Raw genomic sequence first — 13,955 nt, 5'->3', positions numbered from 1 at the left:
GAGAAGGAGGTGGTCCTTGTCAAAAAGGTGGAGGATTTAGTTTAGAGTAGAGCAGAAATCATATATTCTCTTCCTACTCACCTCTCAACACCAAGTGCCCATATATCACCGTGTGTTACTCTTAATAGACTTTTTTACCACTCTGGCAGATGACTTGCCCTTAATACACTGAATAAATTTCTGTATACAAGGCTAGCAAATGCAAGTTTTACTGTATGGCTATAAAATACAGGCAAAATGCACATAAAATTGTCACTTTTTTCCCCTTTTCCCTTTGCTTCTTTCAGAATAATAAAAAAAGAAGTTAGGTAATTCTTATTTGTTAAGCATTTTGGGAAAGGAGTTGTTAGATTTTTATTTTGCAACTATGGAAACTAGAATATCTTTATTTTTTATTTACCTTTCATTTAAATAATGAAGAGCAAGATTCTCACTTAGTCATGCTTCTGGGAGCTGGAGCTTAAAGAAAAAAACACTATTGCCATATGCACTTAAAAAACATAATGGTGGAGAAAACTAGTTTTATATACATGAACAACTGAAAGAAAAGAAATTAAGGGTAGTGGTAAACATTTGATTTCTCAGTTTCCCCTGGAAAGTGTAGCAGTATTTTTGACATTTTCCCATCTTTTTTTCCTCTGTCCATTAAGTGTGCAACTTGGAAAATACCCTTCATTCTCAGGGTAGTCTGCCTCTGCAGATTCTACCCAGTAAGTTGCACTGGGATGATGTAACTACCTTCTAAATTGAAATTACATTAGCCAGAAGCACCTTCTTAATAATTTTCACCTTTGTAGACCTCAAACTGGAACTCAGAAGTCTGGATAAGTGATGCCTGAGCACTTTCCATTCAGAAAACTGTCAGGAGAAAAGACAAATACATCTCGAGGGCCTCGCAGAGCACTCAGCAATGGGCTCATTATAAAACAAAGCTCACTGCCAGTGGTCGGCGAGAGCCAGAAGGCTTTAGCTCAGGACCTTTGCCTACCTGGAGCAAAGAAACAGCTTCCATTTACAAAGCTCTGAGCTGCCAGGGCACACTGGATGCAGGCTGCTGAGGGGCTCAGCGAGGAGGTCACTGCTCCCAGCTGCTCTTCTTTCCCTCTGCCTGGGGTGACCTATAATCACTGCAACCTGGTGCTGCCAGAATTACCTGGGCAGGCTGAAATGTGCTGTGCATTTTAACAACCCTCATTCAGCTGCAGGCAGAAAGCACCAGGTGACTGATGCTGCTTCAATTTCCTCCAAGAGTTTAGGAAACATATTTCTTTAACTAGAAGCTTGTTTTGTTGATGTTTGTGCACTGCAGCTTTATTGAACATCTTCATCATTACGTTTTAGTGGCAATATTCCTCTGATGGCTTAGAACTGGATGGCAGAAGTGCTCTTCATCCAATATTTTTCAATTCCAGTGTTGTTTCTCTTTGCAAGAAAGCATATTTTATGCTCCACAAAAATGCAAGTGTGGTTTAATAAGGACTTATAAGAGCTGGCAGAGCTAACTGCTGATTTACTAAAGAGCTCTGGAAAGTTTAAAACTAGAGGTAGATTTTTAAAACCTGCTATAATTTTTCCCAGTTCTGTTGTTTGGACTGTGAAACATGACTAGCCAGTCTCTGTTTTTCATGTGAATAGGGTGTCAAGAAAGTAAACTGAAAGGAAAAATTAAAATTATCACATTGTCTGCTGGGTAATCAGAAAAAACGTTCTCCTGAAGTAAGCACACTGCATTGGCAATCTAAATCATAACTTCTGATAGTTATGTTTTGAGAGGAAGATTTTTTTAAAAAGAAAAGCAAGCAAGATTCTGCTCTCATTTATACTACTTTAAATCAGAAGAAATTCCCTTTACTAAAGATTCATTTCTGTGCAAGAAAGGGCAGTCACTGAACCTCTGACAGGTTAGTCTCCCTGTTGAAACAGAAACAAGTTCCAATTTCAGGACTGAATCCATTTGTTAGGCTTCATAGAAACTAGCGTATGTATCTCTATATATCCCTATAAAGAAAGGAACTATATCCTTGCTTCAAAACAGCACCCCTTTAAAGGAGCTACTTCTGAAAGCCCTTACCTTTGAATCTATTTTTCATTTCAAGTTTAATGCTTGAATTGCAGGAACTTCATAGAAATAATATTTCCCTCATCTATCACAGATGAACTCTGTTTTGCTTTGCATTTGTGAGCAACATGCCTTTGAAATCTGTTTTTCTTTGAGTGGCTTTTACATGGGGAAAAACTAACACTAGGAAACATCGGAGTGGGGTGACAAGTGACAGTATGTAGGCATATCTGACATGTAAATGAATGCTCCCAGCCCATTTACAGCTATGAGTAAAGACTGCTTTCTGGCTTAAAACAGACAAGGTTTTCTGAGCAAGGAAGGGCGCCTGCAGAGAGAGAACCTGCAAAAAGGGTTTGTTCATAAGAGGGAACTGTGGCAAGGCTGTCTCTTTCTTCTTCTGTACTTCCCATTGAATGGCTATCATTCCTTAATTTCCCTAATATGCTACTTTGAAATGTACTGGCCAAGGCAGAAATAGATGGAGTTTCTTCTGCAGGATTTCTTCTGAGCTTTGCTTTATATGAGACTCTTGCAATCTCTTATTCTGTGAATTATTCCACATGGCAATAATTTCATGTATTAAAATATCAAAAAGAAGTCAAGTAGAGCAAGATAGCAAGATTCCAAGTGCAGCAAAATTATCCAGCCCCTTTCCCCACCCAACCACATAGTATCTTTCCTCTGTGTATTTGTCTCTTCAGTAGCTTTTATCTCTGCAGGAATTTGCATAGCAGAAATAACTTCCACCTTCATGAACTCCCTCCTGTCTCTGACACGCTGACATGGGTGCAAGGATCCCTTTTGGGAAGCTCTGGTTTGTGTCCATGTTGGGGTATTTTTTCCCTGGTGTCGTGTGGTACAACCTTCTCTTCACACAGCATCACAGATGAAGCACTTGTCCTCCTTTTTCCAATTGTCAGCTTGGAAAACACAAGCCTGACTCTTCAAGCCTTCAAGCCTGACTGTTCTTGCTGTATGGCTCTGTCAGTTACAGGGATGGCCTGAGCCAAGCTCTGGCCTCCCCAGCAATCCATCTCTGCCTCAAACCCAGGCTACAGTGTGGCTCTGCCACTCCAGCAAGGCCACCAGATCCCACAAGTACCAGGGAAGAATGTAATGTTGCTCTGTGCACAGGGCTGAGGTCACCAGCAGGCACAGTGACTCAAAGTCATCTGAGGAACATATCAAATGAAGTTAAAGGGATGCCCTTTAAATGCTGCTGGGGAAACCATCTGAAGTAGCAGAGCCACAGTCTGTGGAGCACACTGAGGACTTCTTGACCACACAAAGCTATGTAGCAGTGCAGCTAAAATGCCTGCATTAAAAGAAAGCAATCAAGCTAAAAACCACAAATCACATTTTCCTAATTGCTTTTCTTACATAGCCAATTGCTGTAGATGTCTCAGGGACATTATGCATTTGTGAACAAGAGATGAGTGTCTCAGATAATATCTCTCTTTAAATGAGATGTACTGAAATGTGCTGTAAAGGAGTCCCTGTGCCAGCAAAGAGCTCCTGGGATACACCAGGAGCTGTTGCTGTTAATAACTAACCAGAAATCCCAAAGTTATGAAATACTGCCTGAGGTCAGGCAGATAGAGGAGTTCACGGCTGTACCTACCTATTTTGGAGAAAGTAATTTAACTTTTATATCCTAAATCCATATGTTTGATGTAAATGAGGGTGGTGGGGAAGGAAGAGATGAATCAAATATCCTCCTTGGGCACTTGGCTATAGGAGTTAGGATTTTTAACTCCAGGGAGTTTTACAGATCAGAAGCCTACTGAAGTGTACTATGACATTAAAGTTTGATTAGGGCTTGTTCAAGATGCATTGCCTAAATCCCATGTAATGATCTGTTCCGTGAAGAGCAGTGCCCTGGGTTTGTGTAAGCAATAGCAATGGGGTTACACTACATGGCATTCTCTGTGTGAGCTCCTCCAGAACAGCAAGATACTTCATAAAAACAATTCTCACAGAACTGAACCACAAAGCGAATGTGGCAAATTAGCTGCTATGATTTTTAGCTCCAAGTCAGTTGCTATTTTGAGCCTCTCTCTTTACTGTCCTATTCCCGCTCTCCCAGCTCACATTTTTCACAAGATCAAGGAAGGCACAAAACTCATCATCTCCTTAAAACTAATATTGGACTGGCTTCCCCTGTTGCATGGTGGGGATGAGAGACATGGTCACTTCTAGGTCATGCTAATAGATTATTTACAGTTCTGAAACTTCACTCAAGTACCACCAGGGATGCATAATTTCAAGGTTCTGTACTTTCCTTTACAGAAAGTTACATGAAATGCATAGCTACAGAAAGCATAGTCATGTCATTCAGAGTTAGCTTTCCTGTAGCCGTAAGGGCTAGAATCTTTTTAAGTACCATTTAAGTGATGTCTGTTTGAATCTGCACAGAAGCAGCAGTGACTCAGCAGCAGGAATTCTCCAAAGCCTTGTTATTTTGATTGGAATGGCAAATTTATATAAAGCACATAGGTTGACTATTGGGAATGGATGTAGTGAGAGAAAGAGGCAGGAGATTCAGACATATAGCTAAGGGACAGGGAAATGTGGAAAGAGAAGAAGCAGAAGAAATGGAACTGGAGGGACAGAAAAAGGCTAGCAAGGGTTGCTGATCACTGTGGCTCAGAGCCCAGAAGTATGAATATTTAATGTCACTTGTGTCAGAATCAGGATACACAATAATATTGCATGCGTGGGGTATTTGCCACCAGGTGTGGGAGCAAACTTCAGACACCTGCGGCAAACTGGGATCCAGGTCTTCCTCATTCCCAGGTAAATGGAGGCTCTAACCTTTCCATATAAAATTGGCCAAGAGAAAACATCTTTCTCCACTTCTCCCCCTTTTGTGTGGAGCTTTATGTGGTAGGTCCATTGAGAAAATTGCGGCCAGCAATTTCAGTATGCAGAAGAATATCTACCCTGCAAATCTCAATAATACATAGTTCCAAGCCACTCTGGACATTATGGTCCATCCTTACAGGTGATTTTAAGTATGTACCCCACAGCAGAAAGATAAGAGTTGGGGAGCTGCACTGGGGGAGAATTAGGAACACAGACAATCTTGGATGCTGTTGCTTAAAGCAGCAGTTAGGCATCAATGTCTTTTGCAGACATAGCCACAAGTAAGAGCAGAAAGGTTATATTTTATCCTTGATTTCTTTGCCAGCCTCCTACTGCTAATGGAGTGCATCTTGCTGTGGGAAGCATCCATCCTAAATTTATACCCAGTGTATCTCTTGAGAATAATTTTTTGTTTCACATACCCAAATTCAGATGGGCATTTGGCACAATGCAATGTATCTTTTCTGCTTGAAGTATTATTCATGATTTATCATTTTTCCTGGAGCATCTGACATGAGAGGAACATTCTATGTGTTCCTTTCAAACACTTGGTAAAACTGCCTCATCCCACTCACTGATGTTAGTTCTTGCTCCTGATCTCAGCCCAATAATCACACGCCTCCAGCAGCTATTTACGTTTTCCTTTTCCTCCTTTCCCCTCTTCTGTTTTTTTTTTTTTTTTAACTTTTAAAAAGGACACTGGGAACTCTCCCTTTTTTGTCTTTTGCCACAAGTTATACAACCCAGTGTATACCTAGGCTAAAACAAAAGGCACAAGAAAAAGTAACCTTGCCAACCAAAATTTCAATACACTTCAAAAACATATGTGAACTGTTGCTGTTGTTCTAAAATTATTCTTCAAATATATTCACAGGAGTAGCTCCTGTCCCACTTAACCAAGCTTATGGTGCCACATCAGTAGGAAGCCTGAGCCTTGCAGTGCAACAAACATGCAAATCTACAACTTCTGAACACAGAGCAACCAGTCTTCCACATACTATAGTAATATTCAGCTGTGCAGAGCTATTTTCCAGAAGTCACAAAGTAGATCCATTCCAGAGTCAGGAATGGAAGGTGGGTGTCCTGGCTTTCACTTTTATTGCGCTATGCACCAGATTTTATTGCTTCCAAAAAGCAAAATGGCTCTAATGGAAGCAATTCTCTTGCATGTATTTCTTCAGGGAGCTATGCAAGAGACACAGGAGAAACAACTTAGGAATATTACAGTTGTCATGAAATCCTTTTTTATCAGTTCCTAGGGAAGAATTTTCATACATGAGTGCCTTCAATTCTGCATTTAGAATCCAAATCAGCACTGAAACATTTACATGCTTCTCTCTCTTACGTGCTTGATAGCAGTGTCCAAAAGCATGATTTCAGCATCCTAGTCAGGCAAGCACATATTAATCTGGGCTTAAAATTCTGTGACTTTCCTCCCTCCCTGCAGCACGGAAAACTTGACTTCTGAACAGAAGTACACTTCTAAAAATTTCCTACTTCACCATGTGCATTAAAACAGAAGACATGCATAGAGAAATAACTACTCACTGGGTACCAGGTAGCTTATTATGTGAACCTGCATACTCCCTGTAATTCAACCAAAATATTTAAAGATCTGTCTTACCAAGGTCTGAGTGCTCTGAAACCAATCCAATGAGATTGCTATTCAAAGTTTTGGCAGGTTAAACTACCAAAGGATTTCCAAACACTCACCTTTGCTGTCTGTGAAGTTCCGTATACTAAGAATGTCGTTAAGGTCCTGATAGTGGTTCTGCTTAATGTATGTTGTTTTCTCAGGAGTGTCCTGAAGTTGCATTGTGACCTCTTCCAAGTCTTTGTCCAGCTGAAAAACAAAGAGATCCTTCAAAATTCTGGCATCCTTGCTTCAGGTATCTGCACTGAGGCATAGCTTTCTATAATTAGACTGGAAGGCAGGTGGTAATGCAATTACTACACTGTGACAAACACAGTCTTCTTGTAGCTCTACTACACTACCTCTAAAAACAATGCTACAAGTAACAAATTGTGTTCAAGTGTGATACTACACACAGGGCATATGAGAGGAGTAAGTTTTAATGGTTGACAGTAGAAGCAATTCAGGTTTACTGACAAATGAGAAAGATATGGGCATTAGAAAGCCCAGTCTGAAAACCTCTCAGCTATTTATCTGTGTGTAAAATTGTGGCATACCTAGCTATTAACACTTCATCCATAAAATTATTGAACATATAGGAGAATATAAGGGAACTATGGCATGTCCAGTCATGTGAGTGACTGCAGTCAACTCTACCAGGAATGCTTTGTTTTTAGCACTGAGCAGAGCACAGGGTGCTCTCCTCAGAGGCTAACTTGTACTCAGTTGTCTACAACCCCAATAGAAAATTACAAGATACCAGCTGCCTAATCCTCTCTGTGAAAGTTGTGCAGGATGTGGTGTCCAGAGTATGTACCACTCTCTACCAGCTTAACAGAATTTTAAAAGTGCTGAATTTGGCTTCATGTTGCTTCCTTATAGAACTGAGACATAGCAACTCAAACTAGATGAGCCAGAGACGTAGCTGCTAGCCATGGCAGGGCATGTTCCAAATCCCTTTGACAAGGAAACTGATTTGGACCCACTGGTTCTGGGAATTTAATCTTTTAAAGCAAAGTCCAAAAGAAATAGGCAATGCCCTGGGAGCACTAATGTGGTTGCTCTGGCCAGACTTTCCTGTGCTCACCATCATGAGCCTTGCTGATCTCAAGGCTGAGATCTTGTGGGTTAGGAGGCTTAGTAGAAGAAAAACACAGCAGAGTAAAGGAACAGACATAGCCAGTAGGCAGCAAGGCCTTCATTAAAAAATTTCAAGGCTCTCACATAAAAGTGACCTGGCAAAGCTGAACTAAATTTCTTTAACAAGGCAGAGATAACTTTTACTTTTGGACTCTTTGGTTGCCTGAGTAAATACCTTTTAGTTACCTAGGCAATTGTCATTACTTAAGATCTGGGCAAAGAAATAACTTGCAATAAAATACTTTTTCTTCAAGGTATAAGAATACAGACAGGGCAAAACCAGGTTAATTTCTTTAAGACATGATCAGTTATGGTTATCTAGTCTCAAAAACTGGGCAGTCTTCAAGACTGATTTGTCATTGTTTCTACTGAGCAAGGATGGACATAATTATAAATGTACATCCTATAGCTCTAATGGAATTCATGTACTCCACATGCTCAGTGTTTCCCTCAGTAGGTACTGAAGAAACTTCACTGCCTTTGTGCCCAATGGCTCAGCTCACATGCTCATAAACTTTTTTTTCTACCATAAGAAGATGTGTAATTCTGTTTCATGGAAGATGTAAAAACCTGTCTAGCAAGTTTTTGAGCAAACTCTCAGAGAGACTGAGAAACAGCAGCAACAGCAGTCTCTGAACTCAGCCATAAACAGGAACAAAGACAGCCCTTAAGTGCCCCTGGGGCTATGGGTCTCTGTTACGCTTGCTTGTAAAGGTTACACTTCTGGAGCTGTGGAGCTCAGCACATCCATGTGAAACAGCAAGGTAATTGGCCTGTCACAAATAAACAGGGCAAGTTTAATTCCATTTTGCTAAGGCACATTCTCATTTTATCATACCTGCTACGCATTTGCTATACTAGTTAGCAATCCACATAAATTGTCTCTTTCCTATTATTTCTATGGCAAAAGTTACCTTTTTTCTCCAAAAAGTAGTTAGCATTTAAGTGGATTTCAGAATTGCAACAAATAATAATGAAAAATAAAGTATAATGTGCTTAGGCAGTACATGCAGTAAACAGTACCTCTGTAATTTTCATTCTCAAGCGGTGGTTCTCTGACTGCAATCCTTCTAGTCGAGATGTGCTGGCCTGATTGACGCTGGTGACTGATGTTGATGTTTTTGAATCTTCTTTCTTTTGATTTTGAGTGAACTGAAACCGTCTGTTCTGTGTGGCTGCATCTGGATTTGTTCGCAGTGTGATGAGCTGAAAGGTTGAAAAGCCTTAAGAAATCCTGTTTTATTTTTGCAGCTATTTATTTCATATCTCAGAATACTGAAAGGCAAACCAAGAGCTCCTTTTTGACTTTCAAGTATAAAACTCTGAAAAGTGAGCTCTGCTTGTCATGTGCACTACTTGAGATGATTTCTGAATAACTTTATAGAATAGGTTGAATGAAAATGATTATGAGAAGGGAAGCATACAAAAACATTAGGAAAAAACTAATTCAAAATATATTTATCTGGATTTTAAATATATTAAAATATATTTTAATATTCTATCAAGTGTATTTTTCTCCTTCATTGATATGTTTATACTTTCAAAGGATATATTCCTTCTTCAAGAAAAAAAAAACAACAATCCACCAAACCCTTCTCTTCCCAAGCACAGTGTCATCTGAAATTTATCCTTTCCTACTGTTACAAGTAACACTCAAGCAGAGAGAGACATGAAGCAGGAGTATTAACGGAGAGAACTCATGGGAGATTGCACTCTGGAGATAACAGAAACTTAATTAGTTTTTAGTGACCCAAAATAAACCAAATCTGTTCAAACAAATTAAATAAGCCACTTAAAAAAAGGTTAACCTTAAACATATTTAATTTAAGTAAATATAAGTAAAATTTAACACTCAGTGACAATGTGAAAATATCACCTCGACATGAGGAGAGAAAGCTACTGCTGTTTGGCAGGGGGGAGAGACATTCTCAGATTACTCTAGAGAATACAAAATTTGTGTTACTTGCCAAGCAGCATACATATATATTTGTATACAGACAAAGCTGAAGGAGCTCCCTGCCCTGAGAGGATAGGCATGGAATCACAAATCCGAAGGTGTCAAGTTGTCAGAAAAGAGAGAATGGGCAATCACTTTGTATGCACAGCCCAGCCAGATTTTGGGGTATAGCTGCATTTGGAATTGATTCCTCTTATTCTTAAGAGTATGGAACAGTTCTGCAGCTCTGGTGACATGAAGCAAGGCCCTAACTTCTGATTGAGAGAGATCTGACTGCTCAGACTCTGAAGAATGTGGTCCCTGGCATGTATTTACAGACCAAGTCTGCAGATTGGGATGATGCCTGCAGATAATACATTTCATTTTTCAGGTGGTAAAGTAGATGGAGAAGGCTAAGGTGCTCTGTCTCTTCTTCACCTTAGTGTTTACTGGTAAACACTCAGAAATTCCAGACCTCTAAAGTAATTGAATACATCAAGTTCAGCCCACCTGACAAGTTGTATGCCTGAGGATTAAGGAAACTGGAGCATGTCATTATGAGGCCACTCTCAGTTACTTTTGGAAGATGATGTTGATTGGGAGCAGTTTTTGAGGACTGGAAGAAAGAAAATGTCACAGCTGTGTTCAGGAGATGTGAGAGAAGAATCTGGGGAAATGCCTCCTTGCCACCTTCACCTCAGTCCATGGGAGGTGCTGCAGTAAATCCTGTGGGGGACTATTTCCAAACATATTAAGAGCAAGAACGTGATTAGAAGCAGTAATTTTTGATTTATGAAAGAGAAATCCTGCCTGACCAACTTGATTTATAGCTTTCTTCAGTGAGATGTCTGGGCTGGTAGATGAGGGTAGAGAGTTATTTTTCTTGACTTATGCAAAGATTTAACACTGTCTGCCATAGCATCCTCATAGTTAAACTGATAAAATAGTGACTGGACAAGTGGCCACTGAAGTGGATTCAAATTGGACTGAACTGACAGGCTCAGAGGATTGTGGTATCCAGTCCCTAGTGCTATTCCTCAGTCTGGAAGGAACTGGGTCTGGGCCAACAAGAATCTCCTGAATCTAGGCAAAGGGAAATACTAAATCCTGCCCTTGAGGAGAAATAAATCCCAAGCACCTACCAAAACAACCGGAGGGATGTTTGGCTGGAAAGTAGCTTTTCAGTAAAGGCACTGGAAATTGTGGTGGAACACGAGCCAACAGTACGCTGGGCCAATGGATGTGATCCTTCCTTTCTGCTCAGCCTGGGTGAGAGCATACCTGGGGTGTTGTGCCCGAGTTTGGGCTCCCCAGAACAAGAGAGAAAGAGGTGTAGTAAAGAAAGCCCAGAGAAGGGCCACAAAGATGCTGAAGAACACAACCCTTTTGATACAAGTAGAGGCTGATGATTATTTAGCCTTGAGATGGAAGATATTGAGTGGGGGATGACATTATTCATGTGTATTCAATATATGATGGAAGAGGGTAAGGAGGATGGAGCCGGACTCTTCTCAATGATGTTCAGTTAAAGGGAGGGAGATACAAGCTGAGAAGCCAGAATTTTCATTTAAACATCAGAAAAAACATTTTTGAACGCGATCAAATGCTGGCAGAGATGGTCAGAGGAATTGGGAAGTATTCATCTGGAGATAATCAAGACCCAAAAGCTCAAGGCCCTGGGTGTCTTGGTGCATCTGAGCCTTCCTAGAACCCCTGTGTCTTCACTCTCACATTTCCTTGTTTCAAATTAGGCTGGTTGTAATGACTGGTGTGTTTCAGTCCCACACCAAAAAGTGCATGAAAATGAAGTTAAAGGTGAAGAATGGTAATTACAGAGCTTCTTAAAGCAGCAGGCAGAAGTGTTACAAGACAAAAGCCCTGCAATTTGATCTGGTTTAAGTTCAAACTGAATATAAGATAGAAGTACTGCCATTGAATCTTCTTCACCTGGGAGTTTATAGCTAAAGATTGGGTATTTTGCAACAAGGACATGCAGTAATGAATTCATTCACATGGTGAGGATTAGATTGAAAAGTCCATGGGCAACATTGTTGGCTCCTGCTCTACAAAGAATGAGGTTAGATGAGCTTTTTCTTTTTTTTTCCTGGCCATAAAGTCAGTGGAACTTATATTTTCTTGTCTTACATCTGTGCATTTTCAATTTCACAAAGGGTCAACGCTGAGAGCCAATTGCAAATATCTATAGAGCCAATTGCAAATAAGCATAAAATGCTACCAACACATAAAATGAAAGTTTTAATCCCTAGAACTGATTTTGCCTTGCTGCTCTGCAGGAAACTGGATTAGAATTAATGTGTTAATGCCATTGCAGCCAACAATGGTATGCACTTGCTGGGTGACTACAAGTGAGCCCAGTGTTCTGTCTCAAAATGCAGGGAGTAGAAAAAAATGAAAGGACATGGAAGCTTCATAAACATGGATAAGCTTGTGACAATTGCTTAATGAGGAGAGAATGCATACTAGGATTTCTTCTTTTAAAGAAGTGAAGAGTATGCTGAAAAATACTGTAGACATCTTGGTCCTTAAAAAGATAGTTAGACATATCAGCTAATAGACATAGCAGCTAATAGACATAGCAGCTAATTTCTAACAGGAAAAATATACATAATAGGTGATTAAATTCTGCAGATAACTTCTACAAGATACCCATGAATGCAGAAATCTGTAATAGTTTTCACAATATTTGGAAAGTTTTTGATTGGATAATGAGAATGTCTGCAGTTAATGTAAGTCCAGTATGATGTAAGTATAATGTTATCAACGTTTGTACCTTTAAATGGAGAGGGTAATGAACATTTTTTCCTTGATCTCTCTTACCCTGCTATGGGATTTTTGTCATGTTTTTTTCTGAGGCACTTGGTACTGAATGAAACGGCAATGGACGAAGTGGACATTTAACTGGAGAAGTAGTAATTGCCATGTTATAAGTAAATAGGATTAGTAGAGCTGACAAGAAGGAAGAAGGAAATGTCATGTTTCATTCCCTAGTGTGTCTACATTGTTGAGTAGTTGCCTATTCAGATTCATAAAAGGGCTGTGGGGCAAAATTGAATTTCAGCACAGTTGACCCAGGAGACTGCTGAAGATTAGTTAAAAGGAATGCACTTTACTCAGTATAGCAGAGAGGTAGTGACACTCACCTGGCTCAGAATCACATTACTGCTTGGGTCTGTCTGGTCAATTTAATAAATGAGAAACTGCAGTCTTCCAGGTCTTCATTATCATCCCCTGTGCTTGATGAGCAACAGGCCTTAGTATTCACTACCAACCTCCCTATGTTGCCAAGATTGTGCTAATTTACCCCACACTTGCTTACGGCAAGAGATTTGGTGCCTGTCTCACACTAACATCTCACCCAGATGTACAAACGAGGCAGTGTTGGATATAATCTTCTGGAGGGTCCAGATGGGCAATTGTGCAACCTGTGCTGGAGCAGGCTGAGGGGACAGTGCTTGCCAGCTGTCCTGCTGTGCCTGTGGCACAGCATGGTGAGAAGAGATGTAGGACAACATATACCAGCGCTAGAAGAACTCTCCAGCTGTGAAAGAACTCACATGGGCATTGGAAGTGCTGCATTCCAGCCCCTGCTTCAACATCTTTTTTTGTACTTTATCCAATGATGAATTTTACTGCAAAATAACTGAGTGTTTGGAAACCTGACAATACGTGGAAAGAGGCTAAGGACTTAATGCTAGGAGGCTATGGTTCATGTTTGTAATTCTGAGAAAAAGAGAACTGAGAGGAAAAATCAGGGTAGGGTAATTGGGGTTTAAAAGAAGATCAGAGGAAGGGGTTAAAAAAGGAAATAGAAAAGTCCTTTCAGAGCCTGTGACAAGAGAAGAGAAGGATGGGTAAAGGAGCATGAAAGCAAAGGGGCAAAGAGCATGGACAGCATTAATAATTCTCTTTGAAGAGAGTTCTGACATTCTGTGGAGGTATTTTTGGCATCAGAGTTTTAATATGCATTTTCATATAGCTTACACACTTAAATCTTGCAGTATTTCAAAGTGCACTCTGTTGCCGTGTTTGGGAATGTTCCCTCAATTTACAATGAAGTTGTGATTCTTCCCTAAGATCCAGAATAAAAATATGACTGTACATGTCTTTATGGCTTTTTAATATTTGAGAAGTGAATTGCAGAACTTGCAAAAACAGTCAGTCCTGGAGAATTAATTACTTTGCTTTTTTTTTTTTTTTTTCAGATCAGAAATCAGTTTCTATTGCCAGTCTGTGCCTCTAATTTCTTTAAGTGGTTACACTTTGAGATAAGGTTATTAGCTTGTTCCTTTTGCATTCAT

The 13,955-nt window shown here is 40.0% G+C and overlaps 1 protein-coding gene across 3 annotated transcripts in view; it reads right to left on the bottom strand.

Moving 5' to 3' along the window:
• Positions 1 to 13,955, bottom strand: part of GABBR2 (gamma-aminobutyric acid type B receptor subunit 2) — a 457,467-nt gene that overhangs the window by 11,706 nt on the left and 431,806 nt on the right. For all 3 annotated transcript variants that reach the window (XM_085052324.1, XM_085052322.1, XM_085052323.1), the window contains 2 exons: positions 8,724 to 8,906; positions 6,641 to 6,770 (listed from right to left, as the gene is read on the bottom strand). In XM_085052324.1, coding sequence (XP_084908450.1) covers positions 6,641 to 6,770; positions 8,724 to 8,906 — 313 coding nt within the window. The remainder of the gene's footprint in view (positions 1 to 6,640; positions 6,771 to 8,723; positions 8,907 to 13,955) is intronic.

The sequence above is a fragment of the Lichenostomus cassidix genome, chromosome 2, assembly GCF_008360975.1.
Source record: "Lichenostomus cassidix isolate B80296 chromosome 2, HeHo_3.0, whole genome shotgun sequence".
In the NCBI taxonomy this organism is placed as follows: Eukaryota; Metazoa; Chordata; class Aves; order Passeriformes; family Meliphagidae; genus Lichenostomus; species Lichenostomus cassidix.
This window is presented reverse-complemented; position numbering and strand designations above follow the sequence as displayed.